Source organism: Calliopsis andreniformis, chromosome 2 (genome assembly GCF_051401765.1).
Source record: "Calliopsis andreniformis isolate RMS-2024a chromosome 2, iyCalAndr_principal, whole genome shotgun sequence".
Lineage (NCBI taxonomy): Eukaryota > Metazoa > Arthropoda > Insecta > Hymenoptera > Andrenidae > Calliopsis > Calliopsis andreniformis.
The window spans coordinates 11,609,520-11,627,560 of record NC_135063.1 but is presented as its reverse complement, the minus strand read 5'-3'; the positions used below and the strand labels follow the sequence as shown (position 1 = coordinate 11,627,560).

General features: G+C 43.0%; 1 protein-coding gene across 1 annotated transcript in view; it reads right to left on the bottom strand.

The window, feature by feature from the left end:
* Positions 1-3,812: 3,812 nt before the first annotated feature.
* Twz (BTB/POZ domain-containing protein twz) overlaps positions 3,813-18,041 on the bottom strand; it is a 36,231-nt gene continuing 22,002 nt past the window's right edge. Inside the window, exons 3-5 of the mRNA XM_076388893.1 lie at positions 17,751-17,954; positions 5,822-6,027; positions 3,813-4,383 (exon numbers count right to left, since the gene is read on the bottom strand). Coding sequence (XP_076245008.1) covers positions 3,875-4,383; positions 5,822-6,027; positions 17,751-17,954 — 919 coding nt within the window. The 3' untranslated portion in view covers positions 3,813-3,874. The remainder of the gene's footprint in view (positions 4,384-5,821; positions 6,028-17,750; positions 17,955-18,041) is intronic.

Sequence of the window (18,041 nt, the reverse complement as noted above, 5' to 3'; positions counted from 1 at the left end):
CTTCCTACTCTTTCTCCACCTGCGCTGCTTTCCTTTTTTTTTCTCTAGCCAGTACCGGCAGGATCTATTGTTAGATGGACTCGTGAACCTGGTTACTCTTTTCAGCCTTCGTTATATTCTTTGCTAATTACCTGTAATCCTCTTTCAGGCTACGCGAGGGGTGATGGCTTGTCAGCGATGTCGATGCGTTTACACTGTAACGACAATGCAAAATGGGGCTGGTTCTTTGGGCAAGGGTGTGTCGACAGCAGGAAGAAAAGGTTTTGTGAGCGAGGTTTTGCATGGGTATTTAGGAAACACGGGGTTGCTCGTAGAAATGGATTCTGGTTTGTTCTTCTTGATTTGGTGATTTTGTTAATTATGAGGGCTGTATCTTTGAAAGGGATTTCTAAGCAGGATTTATCAGTTTTTTTTTATAGGTATCTGCTACTAATAACACTTCATCTCTTGCATTGACATTCACGTATTTGGCAGATTAATCAATCTCACTAAAGTATAAAAAAAGAAGAAGAGGGATAATTAATAAAAAAAGCCAGATTAAAAGCCAGTCTAATAAGTAGATCCCCCACAATATTATAGATAGATGTAAAACTATTAAACTCATGGCTACAAAAAAAAAAAAAAAAAAAAAGAAACACGTTAAAAACCAGCCTCAACATTTTCCAACTTTATCAGCTAGTATTTTCCGATATTCCCACAGGTCGCTATCAAAAATGCAAATAGATTGCATCGAGTCTAATTTGCATACCCGTGTCGACAAACAGACCAAGAATACAACGTATTTATAATGGATGATCCTGTTTAAGGGGCCGATGACGATTTTATTAGCTCTATTTCTTTCTCCTTCTTTCGAGGAGATAACGGGGCTCGCTGCAATTATGCAGCAGAAATATATGCGATTACGAAAGTCATCGGAGAGCGAAAGGTCGTTGGACGGGATGCGCTCGGGCGAGTCGCGGGCACGCACGGCCCTGGGAAAAGTCGAAAGCAGATATTGCGTAACCCGTTTAAAGCCTATCAAATTTTTATGCCATGGAAACTGCATTGTCCGACTAATGATTTCATTCCGCCTCGTTGCGCGGCGGATTTTATTTCTGCTCGCGAAAGCAAACCGTGGCCGAGAGGGGCTGCGCCCGCGATAGAGAACACAACGGTGCTTCTCCCCTCTTCGCCCCGACAGGCTAGCTGATACATTTCCGGGAACAATGTTCAAGCATGACCTTTATTCTGGATCGTTATTCCTACTCCCATTATAATACGAAAAAGGGAACGATGATTTTCTTCCAGGGACACTGACAACCAGGAAGGTAGAGTTGGAGACAGTTAAATCGTTATGTGAGAATTCTATTATGATGGGTAGAATATATTCATTCATTTTTGGGGTTTAATGATAATGTTAGTAGTAGCAAAAGAAGAAAATATAGTATTATGCTGTATGTGGTACTTTTTGTGGGGAAAGTAATATTATTTTAATTTGAATTATCTTTGAATTATCTATTCGAGAAATGGTCTGTTTGAATTTTGAAACTTTAGAATATTTTCAAATATTCAAATATTCAAATATTCAAATATTCAAATATTCAAATATTCAAATATTCAAATATTCAAATATTCAAATATTCAAATATTCAAATATTCAAATATTCAAATATTCAAATATTCAAATATTCAAATATTCAAATATTCAAATATTCAAATATTCAAATATTCAAATATTCAAATATTCAAATTTTTAAATATTCAAATATTCAAATATGCGAATATTCGAATTCTTTGCCTGTCATTTTTTTCCTTCCCTTCAACTTCTGAATTCCAATTCCTGAAACAAAATAGCCTCCTTTCTCTGAAATAAAAGACGAAGAATCCAGTTATATAATTAGATAGATATTGAATGAGTATATTACATAGACTTGAACAAATAACTATATAAATAATTTCTTTCCAGCCTTTACCAAATTCCTCCCCAAAGAGTTTAACATAAAAGGGGTCTGGTGTACACGCATGGTTTCGTGTAATAAACATTTTATTAAATCAATCGAAACGATACTTAATCGTAGCAAGTGTTTCGTCGATTAGAAACCATTCTCCTCTCCTCCTCGTTAACTTACAATAACCGGAACAGTCGTTGCAGCGGAAGTCGTGCGCGAGACTTCAGCTAAAATCCGAGAAACTGGATCGATCCTCCCTCGTTCGCAATTGTTACACCTTTTTTCCAAGAATTATCGTTAGAAACCACAGTCGTTTAATCGAGAGCCGATGAGATCAACGCGAATATTAGTTCGTTGTCGAGTGTTCCGCATTCACGCGTCGGCCAAGTACATAGAATATTCAATATTTATATAGATATAGATACACGTTTATTCGCGGTATTTACAGTAGATAATTAATATGGCAATTTAAATACATATTGGGCACAGTCAACCATGAAGAAGATTTGAAGCTGAGAGACAAACGATGCCATAAACGGAAATGTGATCTCTGAAATTTGCAAATATCCAATTAGAGTTTTGTACATTCTCTTCGGTGGTAAATTCTACAAAATATTTGAATCCTTTTATTATTTCCTGGAATTTGAAGATAAAACGATTGTCCATGGATGTGTGAGGCTTCTGAAGGACCAATCTGTCGAGAGGTGTTTCCGTTTACCGTGCCGATTGATTTACAACTTGAAATTTTCTCCATCGTCGACTATACAGCTTATTAAATAAGAGCAAAGTAAGGACCGGCGCACCCGAGCTTCTTAGCATACATGTGGGTCACGAGCGTGTGTAATGATACCGTTCGACGACGCGTAACCGCGATGATTATGTGGCCTGAGCCCAATATTCGCGGGGATATTGAAACACAATTTTAACGGTAGTCCTGTAACCATGAATTGCAGAATATGAATTACAATTCCGTGGCGCTATGTGCGGTCCAACTTCCGTGAGACAAAGTCTTTAGCTGTAAGTTATTAGAGTCTTGGTCCTTAAAGTGGAGAACGTCCTCAGGAAGACACGACGCCATCTTGGGGGACATAAGAAGAGGAAATTTTTAGGTCATCTGTGATCATTTTTGTGAATCGTTTGACAGAATAATCGAAGTTAAAAATAATTCATTTGGGTTAGGATATAGAGATACTGATCAGGGAAGGGAGGAGGTTGAAATGCTCCAGAGAAGAGTTAGTAGAAAGTACTAGTGTTACTCTTAGGGAAGGGTTACCAGACACTACCAGTAACACTAGTACTGTCATTTTGCATCAAGCCTAATAGAATATTTGTACCACTTGTTCCTAAAGGGAGAAGTTCGAGAACCAGTGTACTGTAAGAAGTTCGACCAACCACATTATACCACTATTCATAAGTCAGATATTAATTTGTTTACAACATCCACTCGTCATCTGTCTTTTTCCCTCTCACACCTCCATTTCCTTCATCCTTCGCCTGTAACTCACCAAAATCTGAATACCGATTCTGCTAAGCTACATCTAAAGATCCACCCATTACACACTTCTAACTATTACTACCATCGTAACTGCGATCGAGTACCCCGCGGATATTCCCTAGACATTCCCAATCTCAGTTTGAAATTTCGAATTTCTCGTGACCTGGAAGGAACCAAATTTCTAATCAAACCATTAAACTCCATGAACCATTCCCCAACACTAAACCCTTCATAACCCATCGAATTCTCTCTCCCAGTACAATCGATCTACAGTTACGATATCCTGAAAGAAGCTCCCAGTCACCCCTCGGTGCTCTCGTCAAGGACAACGACCCTCTATCGCCGCCCTAGACGCAGTCTTCGAGTCCTGGACAACTCACTCGGGGTCATGATCGCGCTGGATGCAGCGGATCGTCCTCGAGCTGGTTTTCCTCTGGTGCGTGGTGGTCCGTCAGGTGTTGACGGCCTGTCGAACGAATAGGTACTCCGAGAACTGTTGCCCCTCGACGCCGCCACCGTTGCTGGCCACCACGCGGAACCCAGCGTTCAGGAGCCTGGTGATCGCCTGCACCGAGTTCAGCTTGCAGTAGCCGTTCAGTGGGAACCTGATCACGTGGCGGGCGTCCTGCTGGTGCCAGGCGACGCCCGATCGAGCGTCGATCACCGCCTGGGTCGTCTCGGGGAACACCTCGTCCAGGAGGGCGCGACCACCAGACAGCATCACCCTTTCACCCAAATCGGGGCTGACGTGGAGGGCAACGCACTCGTAGCTGCAGTTCCCGTCGTTGCTGCGCAGTTTGTCGGTGTCACGGTTGCAGGGCACCGTCGTGCACCCCGTGCCTCGGTTCCCCAGCTGATTGGCTGGCGGGGGACTCGGAGAAGAGGAGGACATCGTCGTTGTGGTCGCCGAGCCGTTTTTTATGCGCTCCTTTTTCATCTGCTCTAATTGCCTGCACATGGCTGCAACAAGATAGGGCTGAGTTAGAGACGCAGTTTTTGGGGGGGATATGGGAGGGTGGAGGGTAGTAGAATTTCTGCAGGGGATACAGTAAAACCTGGAATAACTGAGTCATGGTTATCTAAGTGTGATTTTTGGAATCCTGGTTTTTACTATTCAGAGTATAAGTCGAGAGTATATTAATTTGTAAAGGAAATAAAAAATGGCCATTAAGAGGACCTTTGAATTTTGAATTTGATATTCTAGTTAGTTAATCGAGATCTTACTGTAGCTTTTATGCATGAAGTTGGAAGCTTAGAGTTTGGAGAAATGATGTTAGTGGTCTTGATGTTCTTGTAGATTTGAGGATGCTACAGGGGGTGCTTCAAGTTTGACGATTATAATAGCTCGCCAAATATTGCTAAAAACAACACTGTTTACTGTTTCATCAACGACCAATTAAAAACTAATTGCCCCTCATTCTTTGTCTTCGTTTTCGAAGTGGAACACGCCCTCTAATTGAGATTGAACGATGCTGGCATCGAAATTTCGTGAGTTTTTGTCGTGTATCTCGATTACACGCGATATTGCCATTTAATGCAGGCATAATGCGAAGTTCGCGAGCTGCTGCTGGTATTGCCGGTTAATGGCAGGAAAAATGATCCGAGGAGAGATTCTGCCGTTCAGATAACATGATTTATCGACGGTGCGCCGTGATCTTTCGCCTCAGCTACGGGAGCCGAGGAAGTTGTCGGTCTGGTGTTCACCGAGGATATTCAGCAACGGTTCAGATTTTCATCCAAGATTAAGCAATACCCGAGCCTCTTGAATTCGGAACGCTTTCTTGTCCCGTTCAGTTGCAACGGTACGGCTGGTTTTCGTAATTAGTCGACAGTGGCTTTTAAATGGAAAGTAATCGCGTGTAATTAAAAGCAGCAGGGTGGAAAGGCGATGAAAGATACTGTTAAGATCAGAAATGGGTAGCGTAAATTGAAGGGTTTGATTCTTGAAAGAAGGTCTTCAATCTTCTTGTATATCTTTCCAATAATGTTATTACAAGTTTGTAGCGACAATGGTTAATTGCAAGTATGTGAAAAAAGTAATTAAAATTTTGAAGGTAGGGCGACAATTAATAATAACGAAATTGTATTTGAAGCTTCGTTTGTAATAATAAGTTATTAATTGTGAAAAATAGATGTAAAATACACCTGAGAATTGTGTCTGATCTGGGCCTTATTCTACTGCCAGATCAGGCGTAGCGATATCAGTAGAATGAGACTTCAATTCGGACGCAGTTTCACGTCTATTTTAGGGATTTTCTTAAAAACTAATGACTTGAATCTTGAAGAGGAAAATCGAGAATTTTCTGATTCGACAAAATTGGGCTTCTCATCGTATTTTTCTTCCTAACGCAAGTCTACAATCAGTTCGTCCTAACTGTAGAAAGAGAATTTCTCTTACGTGCAATGTCGAAGTAACGCGCTTCCTCCAGCAGCAAATCCAAGTCGGCAAAGTTGTCTGGTATCAGTAGACGAGAGTTCCTCATGAAGTTCAGTATGTGCCTGAACATGCCGCCGTCCCTGTCGATGAAATAGTGTTGCTTCAGAGAGTCCAGGACGATGGGGATGCTGCCGTTGAACAATTTCGCTAGTCTCGATTCCGGGTACCTGTGAAAGAGTCATTAAAAAGAGGGTGTTTATTAAATTCTGATTAAACAAACTATAAATGAGTTACTTTAACGCTCCAATAAGCTATAAACGATATATATCAGATTTTTAATTATATGCACTCTTTACTGGCGCTTCACTTCTATAAAATATTTAAAAACGATTCAGTTCAATCTTAGTATTCACCTCTCTGTAACTAATTTTAAAATACATCTTCCTTCGAGAGTGTTCATACTGATTAAGATTGAAACCTACAGCGCTACAGTGTTTTCCAGTCCCTCGAATCACGTGACGTACTTTGCAAACTTGTATACTCGGTCTGGATTCCTTGTACCTTTTTAAATCTCGCTCGATCACCCCGCTCGATGAATCGATAAGCAGCTCCTCGAAGGGGGTGATCGGTCGTTCCTTGTAGCGACATATAAATTATGCTTTCCCATTGACGAGGCCTCGTTGAGGGGAGCAGGTGCCGATACATTCCGGTCACCTGCCAAAATCGCTTCGAGTTATAGGTCCAAGCGAGCCGTGCAGCTGTTGCGAAATTTTTATTATTTTCCATCTTTTCCCCTCCCTCCTTTTCCCCTTTATCGAAACGCTCTCACCTCCCCCTGGTCCCCTTTATAATTGACGATCACCGACGCGCCGGATCGATTAACGTCACGTCGTAAATGCGCATTTTGTCATGGACCGATGCGCCGCTAAGTAAAGGGTATCGGCTCGCCGACCTGTTCGGTTATTATTTTATTGGATTAATGAAAATGTAATGGAAATTTCTTCAGAGAACAAGACGGGGCCCTCGCGTAAGAGGAAAGTGGCGGTTTCGGGAGTGCCAGTTTACGGTCGTAAATCGAGAAATCTTGGAAGCCGGAAACTCCCGTCCTCTGTACGTTCTTTCTCTTCCCTTTGATACTTTGCGGTTCTGTGTCGAGGCCGATCTCATACAGGTAATTTTGTCACGTGTAATTCTGTTACCTGCAATTTTTTAGGTACAATGTTTCGTCGGGATTGCGCTTAAGAATTCTTCTATATTAATCAAATGTTATTTAAACGCTAGTGTTCTGCTGATTAGTACCTTGCGTTGGAATTAAATATGCAATTCTCTGTACTCTGTTTTATTTTATTAAATCAAAACTGATATTCATATTTGTCGATTCGTGTATCTTTTTGAAATTCGGGAATTTTATAGACTGTGGTATTATTATACAGTTATTGCTCTGATATAGAGTAAAAAGATTCGTTCTTTAGCAACAGAAAAGTTTTCCAGAAGTTTGCTCGGTTTATAGTGGCAGGTTTAACGTGTCTGTTTATATACGGAATATTCTACTTTGGAGGTTTATCTGAGCCTTCGGATCCTATAGAGAAAAGACAGGGCTACGTGTTACGAAATTTGTAAGACAAATGTATGTAAGACAACTGAGACGCCTACCCTTCCTTTTTCTAGAGGATCCGAAGATCCACTGAACCGCGGAAGTAGTGTATTCCCTATATAAACAGCCACGCCAGAGCCGCCACTAGATGGCTATAGCGTTTGTCTGTCCAGAAATGAAACCTATTTCATGTCTATTGGATCGAAGTGGATTTACAGTCGCTTCTAATAAATAAATAAATCCAATTTTTAAAACTAACAAACAATGTTAGAACAAACACAGTCCACCAGATTTTTTTACTAAATTACTAACAGACATTTCTTTTCATAACTTCTTCTACTACGTCACCAAATATTATCTCAACTAAATAACTATGTATCCATCATCAAAGAATTCCAAAATTCTCTTCGAATTTCCATCTCACTACTCCTCGTCTGTACTAAATCTTCTCTTAAGAAAGCTCGCCTTCAAAATAAAGACGGCGAGCGGACGATAGATAAGAATCGCCGCTCCTATTATATTAAAACATCTCGACCCGTGACGCTTATTACCCGCGATTTCGATCGCTTAATCCCGTGGCAGTCGATCGATTATCGTCCTACCGCTGCCTTCGAGTTTCATCTCTTTATTGCTACTACCACGGAGCCGTAGGAGAGACTGCTATCATTTTCGTGAAAGCTGGAGGATTCCCTGAATGACTTGAAACAGAAGCTGGAGAGTGACGATGAGGAATCTAGAAAAATATCGGGAAAGGGGTGTGTTTAATAATCCAAGGAAGAAGGAAAGGGAAGTGACAGAAAGGATTAAAGTCAAGTTATCTCGCGAAACGAGAGGAATGAAATGTTAACTCGTATCGAGGGGACTCGTCTTAACTGGATACTAGACACGCAGATAGTCAACGTCGATTCGTGCCACCTTTTCCGGCTTCTTTAGAAAGTGCCCGTGACATTTTCGAGCGCGTTCCACGTCGATCTGGTCCCCTTATCGCGGTCCCCTCGATACGTTCCCTATCTGACTATTGTATCTTGATAGAAGGACAGGCTGCACGCGTTACTGGCGCAACGAGTCTTCGTTTACGACGAGCTTCGTCAGGAGATTAATCTTACTCTGAATTGACATCGAGGTGCTGAGTGCTGAGAACCTTGCAGTAATTTTTTTGCTTGGCGCTTGGGATGGAATGCGACTCGACGATGCGAGGAGATTAAGAGCAAGGTGTTTGTGCCTTTTGAGAGTTTTGTTTCTTGTTTTTGGGATCGGGTATAGAGCTTTTCTGGTTTCCAGGTAGTTTACTATGATAGAGAGGTTCCCTTTTTGAGATTTGTAACATTTAATCCTTGAATACTGAATTTTGTATGAATTTTTTAATGTCTAGTCTGTGAGCGCTAGAGGCTCCATTAAGATAGAATGTATAAATTATCGAATCTTGTTATGTTCGCTACGTGCTCTGGTTAATGTGAAATTCATTTTCCCATATATGAACGCTAAGGATGTTTGCATAAAATGCAAATTTATCGATTGCCGTAATTACTTGGAAGCTTTGTAGTTTTCATATTCTTGACTCCAGACATGTACATTATCCTATAGAATTATTATTATATAAGAAAAATAGTACTGAGTAGTCACAATTTAACTAACTTAATTAATTCTACTAAATCAACTAACTCAAGCAATTCAACTAACTTAAGTATTCAACTTAACTTACTGGAGTCACTAGCTCATTTGATGCAACTGATTCAACTAAATCAACAGACTCAACCAAATTCTAACTCAATTCTCTCAACTAGCTCAACAAACTCAACAAATTCTACCAACACAAATCTCCTTCTACCTCAAACCTCCTCTTCGCCTCATAACCCACTCGCGATCCCTTCGTCACAATCAGCAGCGCGATAAATATATCCTCAACAGCGAGCAAGATCTACGTTCGACTCGTAGCATACTAATGCACCGAGCAGAATAATAAGAAGCAATAAAGGGGGAAAGGTTGGCGGTGGATAGGAACAGCGTACGGCGTCTCGTGAGTCGAAAAGAATCGGGAGAGCACGAGCTCGGTGCAGAAGAGAGCGCAGAGGGCGTCGGGAGAATATACGCGGCGTTGGTTTGCGAGCGCGTTGTTTGTGGGGCTCCCAGCGCGGCGAGGTTGGGCACGCGGGGGAGGAAACGGTACCAGAGGCGGAGGACGAGGGCCGTGATTACCCCAGGCGGTTTCTTGGGCCCACCGAGGTCCGATCCCGGGTCAGATCCGCTCGCTATGGGAAAACACTAAACGATCGGCTCACATCACTCGGATTCCTGCTCTGCTTTTGGTCCAGCCGCGCGTTTACATGTATGCGTCACGTGGTCGTGCCTTTGTAGCGGCGAGCAGGGCTGCCACTGAACGCTGTATCAATGGAGGATCTCGTGGTGGGTTTGGTGGACGCGCTCGAACTGGAAGAGAATCGCGTATGCTCCTGAGCAAGTGGTGACTTTCGAAGATGGAAACCTTTAGTAGTCGATTAGGGATTGGGGGAGTTGGAGGACAGTAGAACCTCGATTTTATTCAGGGATGCACGTCTAGAATCACTCGTTATTATCTGAATTAGGTGAAAGATTCAATTATTGTCATGGTATCGTATATGTAAATTGTCTGTATTAGTCTACTGCGTAGCCTCAATGTTAAGTTACGTACAGAGATCATTTATTACTATACTACAAATATTTAGAGATCTTCCTGCCACTTAATTTCAAATAAAACCATAAACAGTATTTACAATACATTAGAGTACCAATAGAAGTATTCTCTAAAAAATCATACACATCTCATTACATCACTAACTATAACACTATATGTATATAACACTATATACAAATAAACTAAAAACATATTTATACCAGAATCACCGCGTCACACGTACTAATATACAAGACTTAGCTCGTCAAGGAAACCAGCTCAGAGCACCATAAATAGAACAAGTGATACTAAATCAGTCCTGCAACCCCAGTACCAAGGAAAAAGGCTCCTTCATTTTTCGATACCCCGTCCACGTCTGCGTGCGCCGTCCGAAGGTCGTCGTAATTTAGCATATAATAGACGAGTGCCCTGGAAAAGGGTCTGACGGCGGGGGCAGGGGGGCAGATCGGGGGTAGGTCGCGGGAGAACAAGAGGCAGAGAGGGAGATAGAGTCGGTTCCTCGTGTACCTCGGCGGTGCGTTATGGCACAACGAGGGGGAAATACCGACGTAGGTATCCTGGTGGCCCCTCGGGCCGGTTCCCATACCTTCCACGGCGATAACATATAATAACGACGGTCTCGTGGAGCCCGTGGGCGATCTGACTTCAACGGGGAGGAGAGAAAGGGAAGACACCGCGGGGTAGGTACGACGCTGTACGTGTACACGGGCCGAGAGAACCTCCCTTCGCCTCCCCCTGCCTCCGCCGCGCCGTTTTCGACGCGAAAGCCGAGAGAGCGAAGGATGGAGGAGCGCTGGTCGACCGAGAAAATGAAAATTCCCCGGATCTCGTTCCGAGGAGCCGCCGCCGCGATAAAACGCTGCGCGCTCGCTGCTGGCTACTCGACCATCCTAATTTCTTTTAAGGGAGGTATATGGATTGTCTGCTTTCGAGGGAATTTTGGGGAACGGTGGTGTACAGAGTAGGGTTGATGTAGAGTTGGGAGACTGATGAGTTCGTAGGGGAGGACGAGGTTTTGAGGTCTATTTATGTGTAGGGGAATATTATAGGAATAGTACAGGGCCTCTTTGGTTTAGAATTGAAAGACAGTAACGAGTAGACTGCAGATTTTGGTGTATTTTTGGGTATTCATGAACATTGTTAACTCTTGGACTGTTTATGCCGAGTGAGACTCGGGTATAACAAGACGTCGATGAAGTTAAAATAAAAAGTAGAACGTGCTTGGTTTCATATTTGTTACAATGTATAGATTTGTAGAGCGATGCCTACACTCATTTAATTGCAACATTGTGAAGAGCTCAGACCCAGATAAAGTGTATTCAGGGACTCACTTTTGGTAAATGATAGGCTTCCACTTAAAACACACGTCACTGAAGCTATTCCAAAAAGAGTACCCAGCCCTCAGATATAAATCTGCACATTTCCATCCGACGAAATTCATCAAATTCAAGAGTTTGAAATAGGCTCACAAAACGCCCATTAATTATCCTCCCCTATCATCGTACCTCATCTGCGACGCTCTTTCAGAGCTATACAACATTGTTCTCGAAATATCTACCTAATATCGAGCAAGGTAACAATAAGCTCGAAGCGATGCATAAAATATGCGGTGTTATTCGTCCGTGGCGACGGGTTGCAGCGGTGTGCGCGTGAACGAGGCGCCTCGAACCAATACAAAATCGCTTTGTCAGAGTCGGGCAAATTGCACGTGCCGGACTGAAGGGCGAGGAAACGAGGACTCCACTCTCTCGGTGGATCTCCACGGGATAGCCTCAGGCCTTTGCGAAGTCTTGGCCCAGGACTCTCCTCTGTTCAACCGGATGATCGACGATGTTTTAGGGATTACGTGATACCGGAAGCGCAAGCTAATGATCGGCGGTTACGTCGGTCCTGAAAACGTTCGGAGGAAGTCGCCGCTGTTTCTGCGCAGCGAGATTAATTTTAGGGCGAGGTGGGTGGAAAGGTGTCTGCTACCCTGTATGGTAGCAGCCTTTGAGATTTCTTGGTAGCCGTGTGGCTGTGCACTGTGTTCTTTATGGAGGGTGCAAGGAATGGATGAGAAATTCTGTGATGTAGTATTGCGAATGAGTTAGTTTTTTTGGGGAGCATGAGAGGGATTTTTAAATCTTAGGTGATTAGATAGAGGTCACAGTATCTAGTGGATGGAGGCATGGCGATCCTATCAATTTATAAATGGGAGAATTGTGAAGTCTTATTCTACTTACAGTGCGCCTGGTTTGGCTACTGCACACTGAAAGTAGAATAAGTCGATTCCAAATAAGACACATGTCAGAGGCGTTTTAAAAGCATTCATTTGGACCATCTTCTTACTGTTTTGCATATTTCTGTTTTCAAATAGGATGTATTATTTATTATAAAATAAAGAATGAAGTATAGACATATTTCGAGGTGCATAAATGAAAGAAGTACATGAAATAAATTTTACTGAGAATGAAGGCAAAGCCCAACAATATCTACTCAAAATACCTAGAAATTTATCTCTTTATCCTCGACGGATCTGTGAATCCCAGAGTAAGTATCACCGCAAAATTGTAATTCGATACAGCAAGTGAATTTTACGCAACAGCGGATGGTTTATTAGCGGAAATATATTATACGTCGTATTGAACAGCGTGAATAGGTTTTAATGGATATTGTCGATTGTATGATTTCAGTGGATTTCTGATTTCATTTTCCCAGTCGACACGTTTCCATTATCGAGCTTTCAGGTTTGTTAGAGCTGATCGACGCAGTCTCCCTTTACAACTCCGAATCGTGTTCATAATAACACGCGAACTTCTAACTGGGAAAGTGCTCTGACTTAGATGACATTTACCGTGTAATCGTGGAGGCGGGACGTTGATAATTAATTATTTCGCATTCATTCGTGTTGCAACGAATGTCACGAAACGATTACCTTCAGGCATCGTTAAAGTAAGATACGAGAAAGTTTCTGACTCGAGTCAGTGCGTAGGGATAGGCAAAGGTTTCTGATAAAATCTAATGCACTACGTTTTGTAATTAAAGTTACTCACTTTGCAATCGACAGTCGAAAAATGAATATTAGTCTTATCTTGAATTTTCATTATAAGATTTGGTTTTTAGTAGAAGACAAGGTTCGAAAATGCGTGCAAGTGTAAAGGTTCACCTAATTATCGACCTAATCAATCCAAATCGATCACCCTCTAATTTTCCTCTAAACCACAGACCACAGTCCACCAGAGGCCAATAAAAAAGCACAAAAAATACAAAATAATAGCAGAAAAGATTCCTTTCTATTATCAAACTAAATAACACTGCTCATATTCAAGAAACGATTGAACAACAAGCACAAAAACAGACGTGCATAATATATGTATAACTTGCATTAGAAATCAATAAACCAGGACATGCAATACCCGTACATTAAATCATTTCCCGTAATAGCGTCACAGTGACCCCGTCACACTGCTTCCATTATAAGCACTGACATCACACCAGCCGAGAGTTATTATTTTTTAACAATCTGATATAGTGGCAGTTCCCAGTAAGAATTCAACAATATTTCCACGATTATCCGACGAGCCTTATCTACTCACGATCTCGACGCTCGATCATTATTACTATCGCTGCCTATTGTCGTTCGTCCCTGGACCGGTGTATAAATTCTCGTAGGTGTCTCGACGCGAGGAACGGCTATCTCCGATGGGATCTTCGTCGACGTCGTTACGCGTCGACGGTGATTTCACCAGGCGTAAATCAATTTCGCGAGTAACACGGGGGAACCAGGTGGGGCCTGTTTCTGCATCGTTTCAATATCACAGTGATCGCCGTCGATGCACGCGTCCTCTCCTTTAATTGAATCGAAGATTCCTTATCGTTCGCGCGCGGAAATTGATATCGATCCGCCTCGGGAACTTATTCGGGGCGTGCTTTCAGGTCCCGTTATGACCGTTGGCGTCGATTCGCGAGCAGATTTCCAATATTTGTTGCGATATTTGCGAGTCCATGGATTCACAGCCGAATGGGTCTGTAGTTTCTTACCTCGTTTTGCATTTTCACTCGAAAACGATTCTCTCGTCTATCGAGGACGAATGTCGATTCGTAGATTCGAAATATTTATTGTCCACATTTACTATCCACCGTACAAGCGTTTCTTTCGAGCATTGCATTAGACTTGCGTCGATCGCTCCAGGTGCATTTCGCTTTGCAAACTAACGGGTGAAAGGTGTAACTTACTTATCATACAATACGTTACACACCGAAACGATTGCGTCGTACGGGGACTTTTACTGCCTTTCCCTGGTAGCCTTCTCGCTGGACGTAAGCGTCTGCAAAAGTGCACGCGATGACTCGGCGAGGAAGTGATTAGCTTGTTCTGTCGAGAATAGGGTCACGGTGGAAAGAAACTATAATTGAGAAGTTCGTCGATAAAAACGCGTTTCACTGACATTTCGCGTGTTTTGCTTCTTTACGATGGCGAAAAATGAAGAGGAATAACGTTTGCGAGTCTGTTGAGTGGAAGGCGAGTCACTGGATGCGCATTACGAGCTCCTACTCCTGCTGATTATTTTGTGAAAGGTGCCGCTGGACATGAAATACCTTTATGTATTTCTAATAGATTTAAGGCGTTTAAAAATGTCAGAGGATCTCGAAAAAGTAATAATAGCAATATCTACACTGAGAACTAAGTTCTCCAAAGAGACAAGTTTGCATTGCTCTCGTACCACTGTAAAAAAAATCGAAATCAAAATTCAGTGATAACACTTAATTCTACTTCTCCACACTTACAAACCTAGAATTCTGAAATCACAGAAATCCTCCATTGAAAACCCCTCAAAAAGAATGTAACATGTTACATTTTCTAATAAAGTAACATATCACGGCGTTCATAGTATCAGAGAGTTCACGTATCGGAGAGTTCAACGCCAAGTGTTTCAGTTAATACAAAGTGTTACGTGTAACATGGTGGCACAGAGGACGCAAGGCCTCGACTGGTGCCTTTCCTCACGAGGCCCGACTTTCCTGCGTTCGTCCCGATACGATCGAGCGGACAGCAATCTCGCGATACACTTTCGACAAAACAATAAGGTCGACGGCGTGTAATGAGGGAGGAAGGTGCAATGGACCGTGTCGAAGGAGATGGCGGAGAGGCTGGCCAGGTTTTCAAAGGGATATCCGACGCTCGGCCTCGACTCCGTTCGCCTCTCTTTTCTCCTCGTTCCTGCATCACGTCGCGACACTTATCCCTGCTGTAAACTTATCGCTTACGCTCCCAGCGTTCTTGGCTATTAAAATCCGAACGGTGCGCAACTCTAGATGAAAGATCGATTAACGACAGACCAACACTCGGATAATTCGATTAAATACGACACGAGGCTGCATAAACAGTTTACAGTGCAGCCTCGATGATTGCGACACAACGGGACCCGCTACCCAAGCTTCTATCAAGGTTCACACAGTTAAGGTAACCAGGCTACTTTCTACCATCGCTACAAATCACGGCTATTAAATTCCCTATATCACTGCTCGTTCCCTCTATTCTCTTCCCATCCCACGACAACCGTTATCCTTATCTCCGTTCTATTAGCATCGCTGTCCCGTAATTGATATAAATTGAAGACAAGCAATCGATGCGGTCTACTCGATGCACAGAGGCGTTTAATTGATTCTAATGCCAGCGTTGCTAGCCAGAGCCCCCTCCTCGAATTGAAATATCACGCGCCTATCCTCGCGTAGGTCGATCGTCGGTGAGCGATAACCAAGCTCGAAATCCATTGTTCCCAATGGGCAGCCACGTCTAACGGGACTCGATCGTAAATCCTCGCTCGGCTCATTGTGCTCGAGCGATCCGACCAGCCCGCCGATTTCGTCTGCGGGATACCATCGCTGGCCCGCTGCTTGTCAATTAGAATTAACTTTCTCACGGATGCTGGCGGTTCGACCGGATGCTCTCGCGGTATCGCGCGACTAACGACTCCTCTGACCGACAGAGGCACTAGGTATCCATCCACGTCCACGTTAGTTAGCGTGCGGCCTATCCTAACGAGCATCGGCATGAATACCGCGGGATGCACGCCTAAGTAACTGTATCGCGGCGACGTATTCTGCGTGCACCGCGTTACGCAGTGGTCTCTGTCGTTTTGCGCTGACCACCGTGGGAGAATTCGAGGAGAGAGTTGCAGCGGTGGCTGGGTGGAATTTATTAAGGATAGATGGAGTTTCAGCGAATTTAGATCGGTTTGAAATTTCTAGCTATCCAGCTAAGAGAATTTTTTCGTCTGGTCTGAGACTTATTCTACTGCTGAAATGTGTGGGCTAGGTTAGACGCAGGGGTATCAGTAGAATGGGTTCTCAGGTCAGACACATTTTATATGAATCTTAGGAACTGTGTCAGCAACTAATAGGTTTGAATATTTGACTTTCCATGATTGATATCAGTCTGTCTAATGCCTGTGTCTGTATAAGGAGATCTGTACAGTGTCTAGTCAGACGACACTACGCCTATGATAAATGATATAACTTAGACCACTATAAAATTAATGCATATTCCTATAATCTAAATATATAAAAAAGTCTGAAAGAAGATACCGTAAGCAATGCTAAATTTCATCATTCTAATGATAGTCATTCAGCATGAAATCACACTTGAACTTTCTTGCAACTTTTCCAAGCACTTTACGTCTGTGAGTTGAGTGTTTTCTCTAAGTGATTAAACGACGACTCGTGTCTGCATATACATGTCCATCGAACAAGTCACCTTATCGAATCGATGATTGGTATTGGTGTTTCGCGTTATCGTACAGGGGATCAGTAGATTTTTGAGAGTGAGTGACGCTGAGATAGCTCCAGGGATCATTCGAGGGGCTCTGAGTCTCTCCGTGGTGCAAAGTGCAATTGTGGCTTTCACGTTACGTCTCTTTTGTGCATAAAGTACACGAGTATAGACCGCAAATAGCCTTTGGACACTGTCGGGCATGGTAACGGTGTGCCTGATTGCGAGCGATATATTCGCTGAGATATTGCCTGCTACGAACATCCTCGAGCGTTGTCGATGGTCACGTTTCCGCGATCCGGCCATCACGCTCCCTTTCTAACTCTCTCGAAGTGGAATTCTTTGGAATATGAAGACTGTTTTCATGGAAATACCGAGTGCCTTGGAAAACGATCCTAAGAATAGCCTCGACCTACGTTGGATATCGTAAAACAAGTAGTAATAAATACAGCATTCATTTACTCATTGTCAAGAAACATTCTCGTTCCAATTTTCATGATCGACCCTCACTAAACAAATTTCTGCTAAAAATACTGTACCCAGAACAAATGACCATCAAATTAATTTTCCTCCGCTTCATAAAAAGTCTATCAGAATTTTCTCCCACTAGCATTCAATTAAAAAAGCAATTCCATTTCCTAGAATTCTACTATTTTTAATTCCCATTTCATTTACCGATAGATCTCAACTTTCCCATTGGAATGCTATCGAACCTCTCGAGCAGTTCTCTCGTCAGAAAAAAGTCTTTATCTCGCATTCATTATCGCAGATTTCACTTTCCTGCGCGTAATAAATTAGAATGACAGTCGCGTGGTCGTTGGAGGACCGAGATCCTGGCTTTCCACGGGTTCTCGCGCGCGTTACGAGTGTTTCGTCGATTTTTCTCGTTCTATGGCGATACTCGGGTGAAATCTCGGATCTGTGTACTTACTTCGTCAGAGTTTCGAGCGAGGACGTGTATATGGTGCCGCCTACGTCGATGTGAACGGGGGCTGTGTATCTGGATGCTGCAGCCACGCAGGGTATCCCCGTCATCTTCTGGTTGTAAGCTGGTGCAGCAGGCGTTGGCGGCGTCGGCGACGAGGAATTCGACATTGTGGGCGACGTGGCCGGCGAACTGCTTGGCGACAGCAATCTGATAGAAATACTTTCGACATTAGCCACCATCAGGCCCTGTTCCGTCTGTGAGGTATCGAAGCCCGTGCTTCGATGCTCTGAGGAA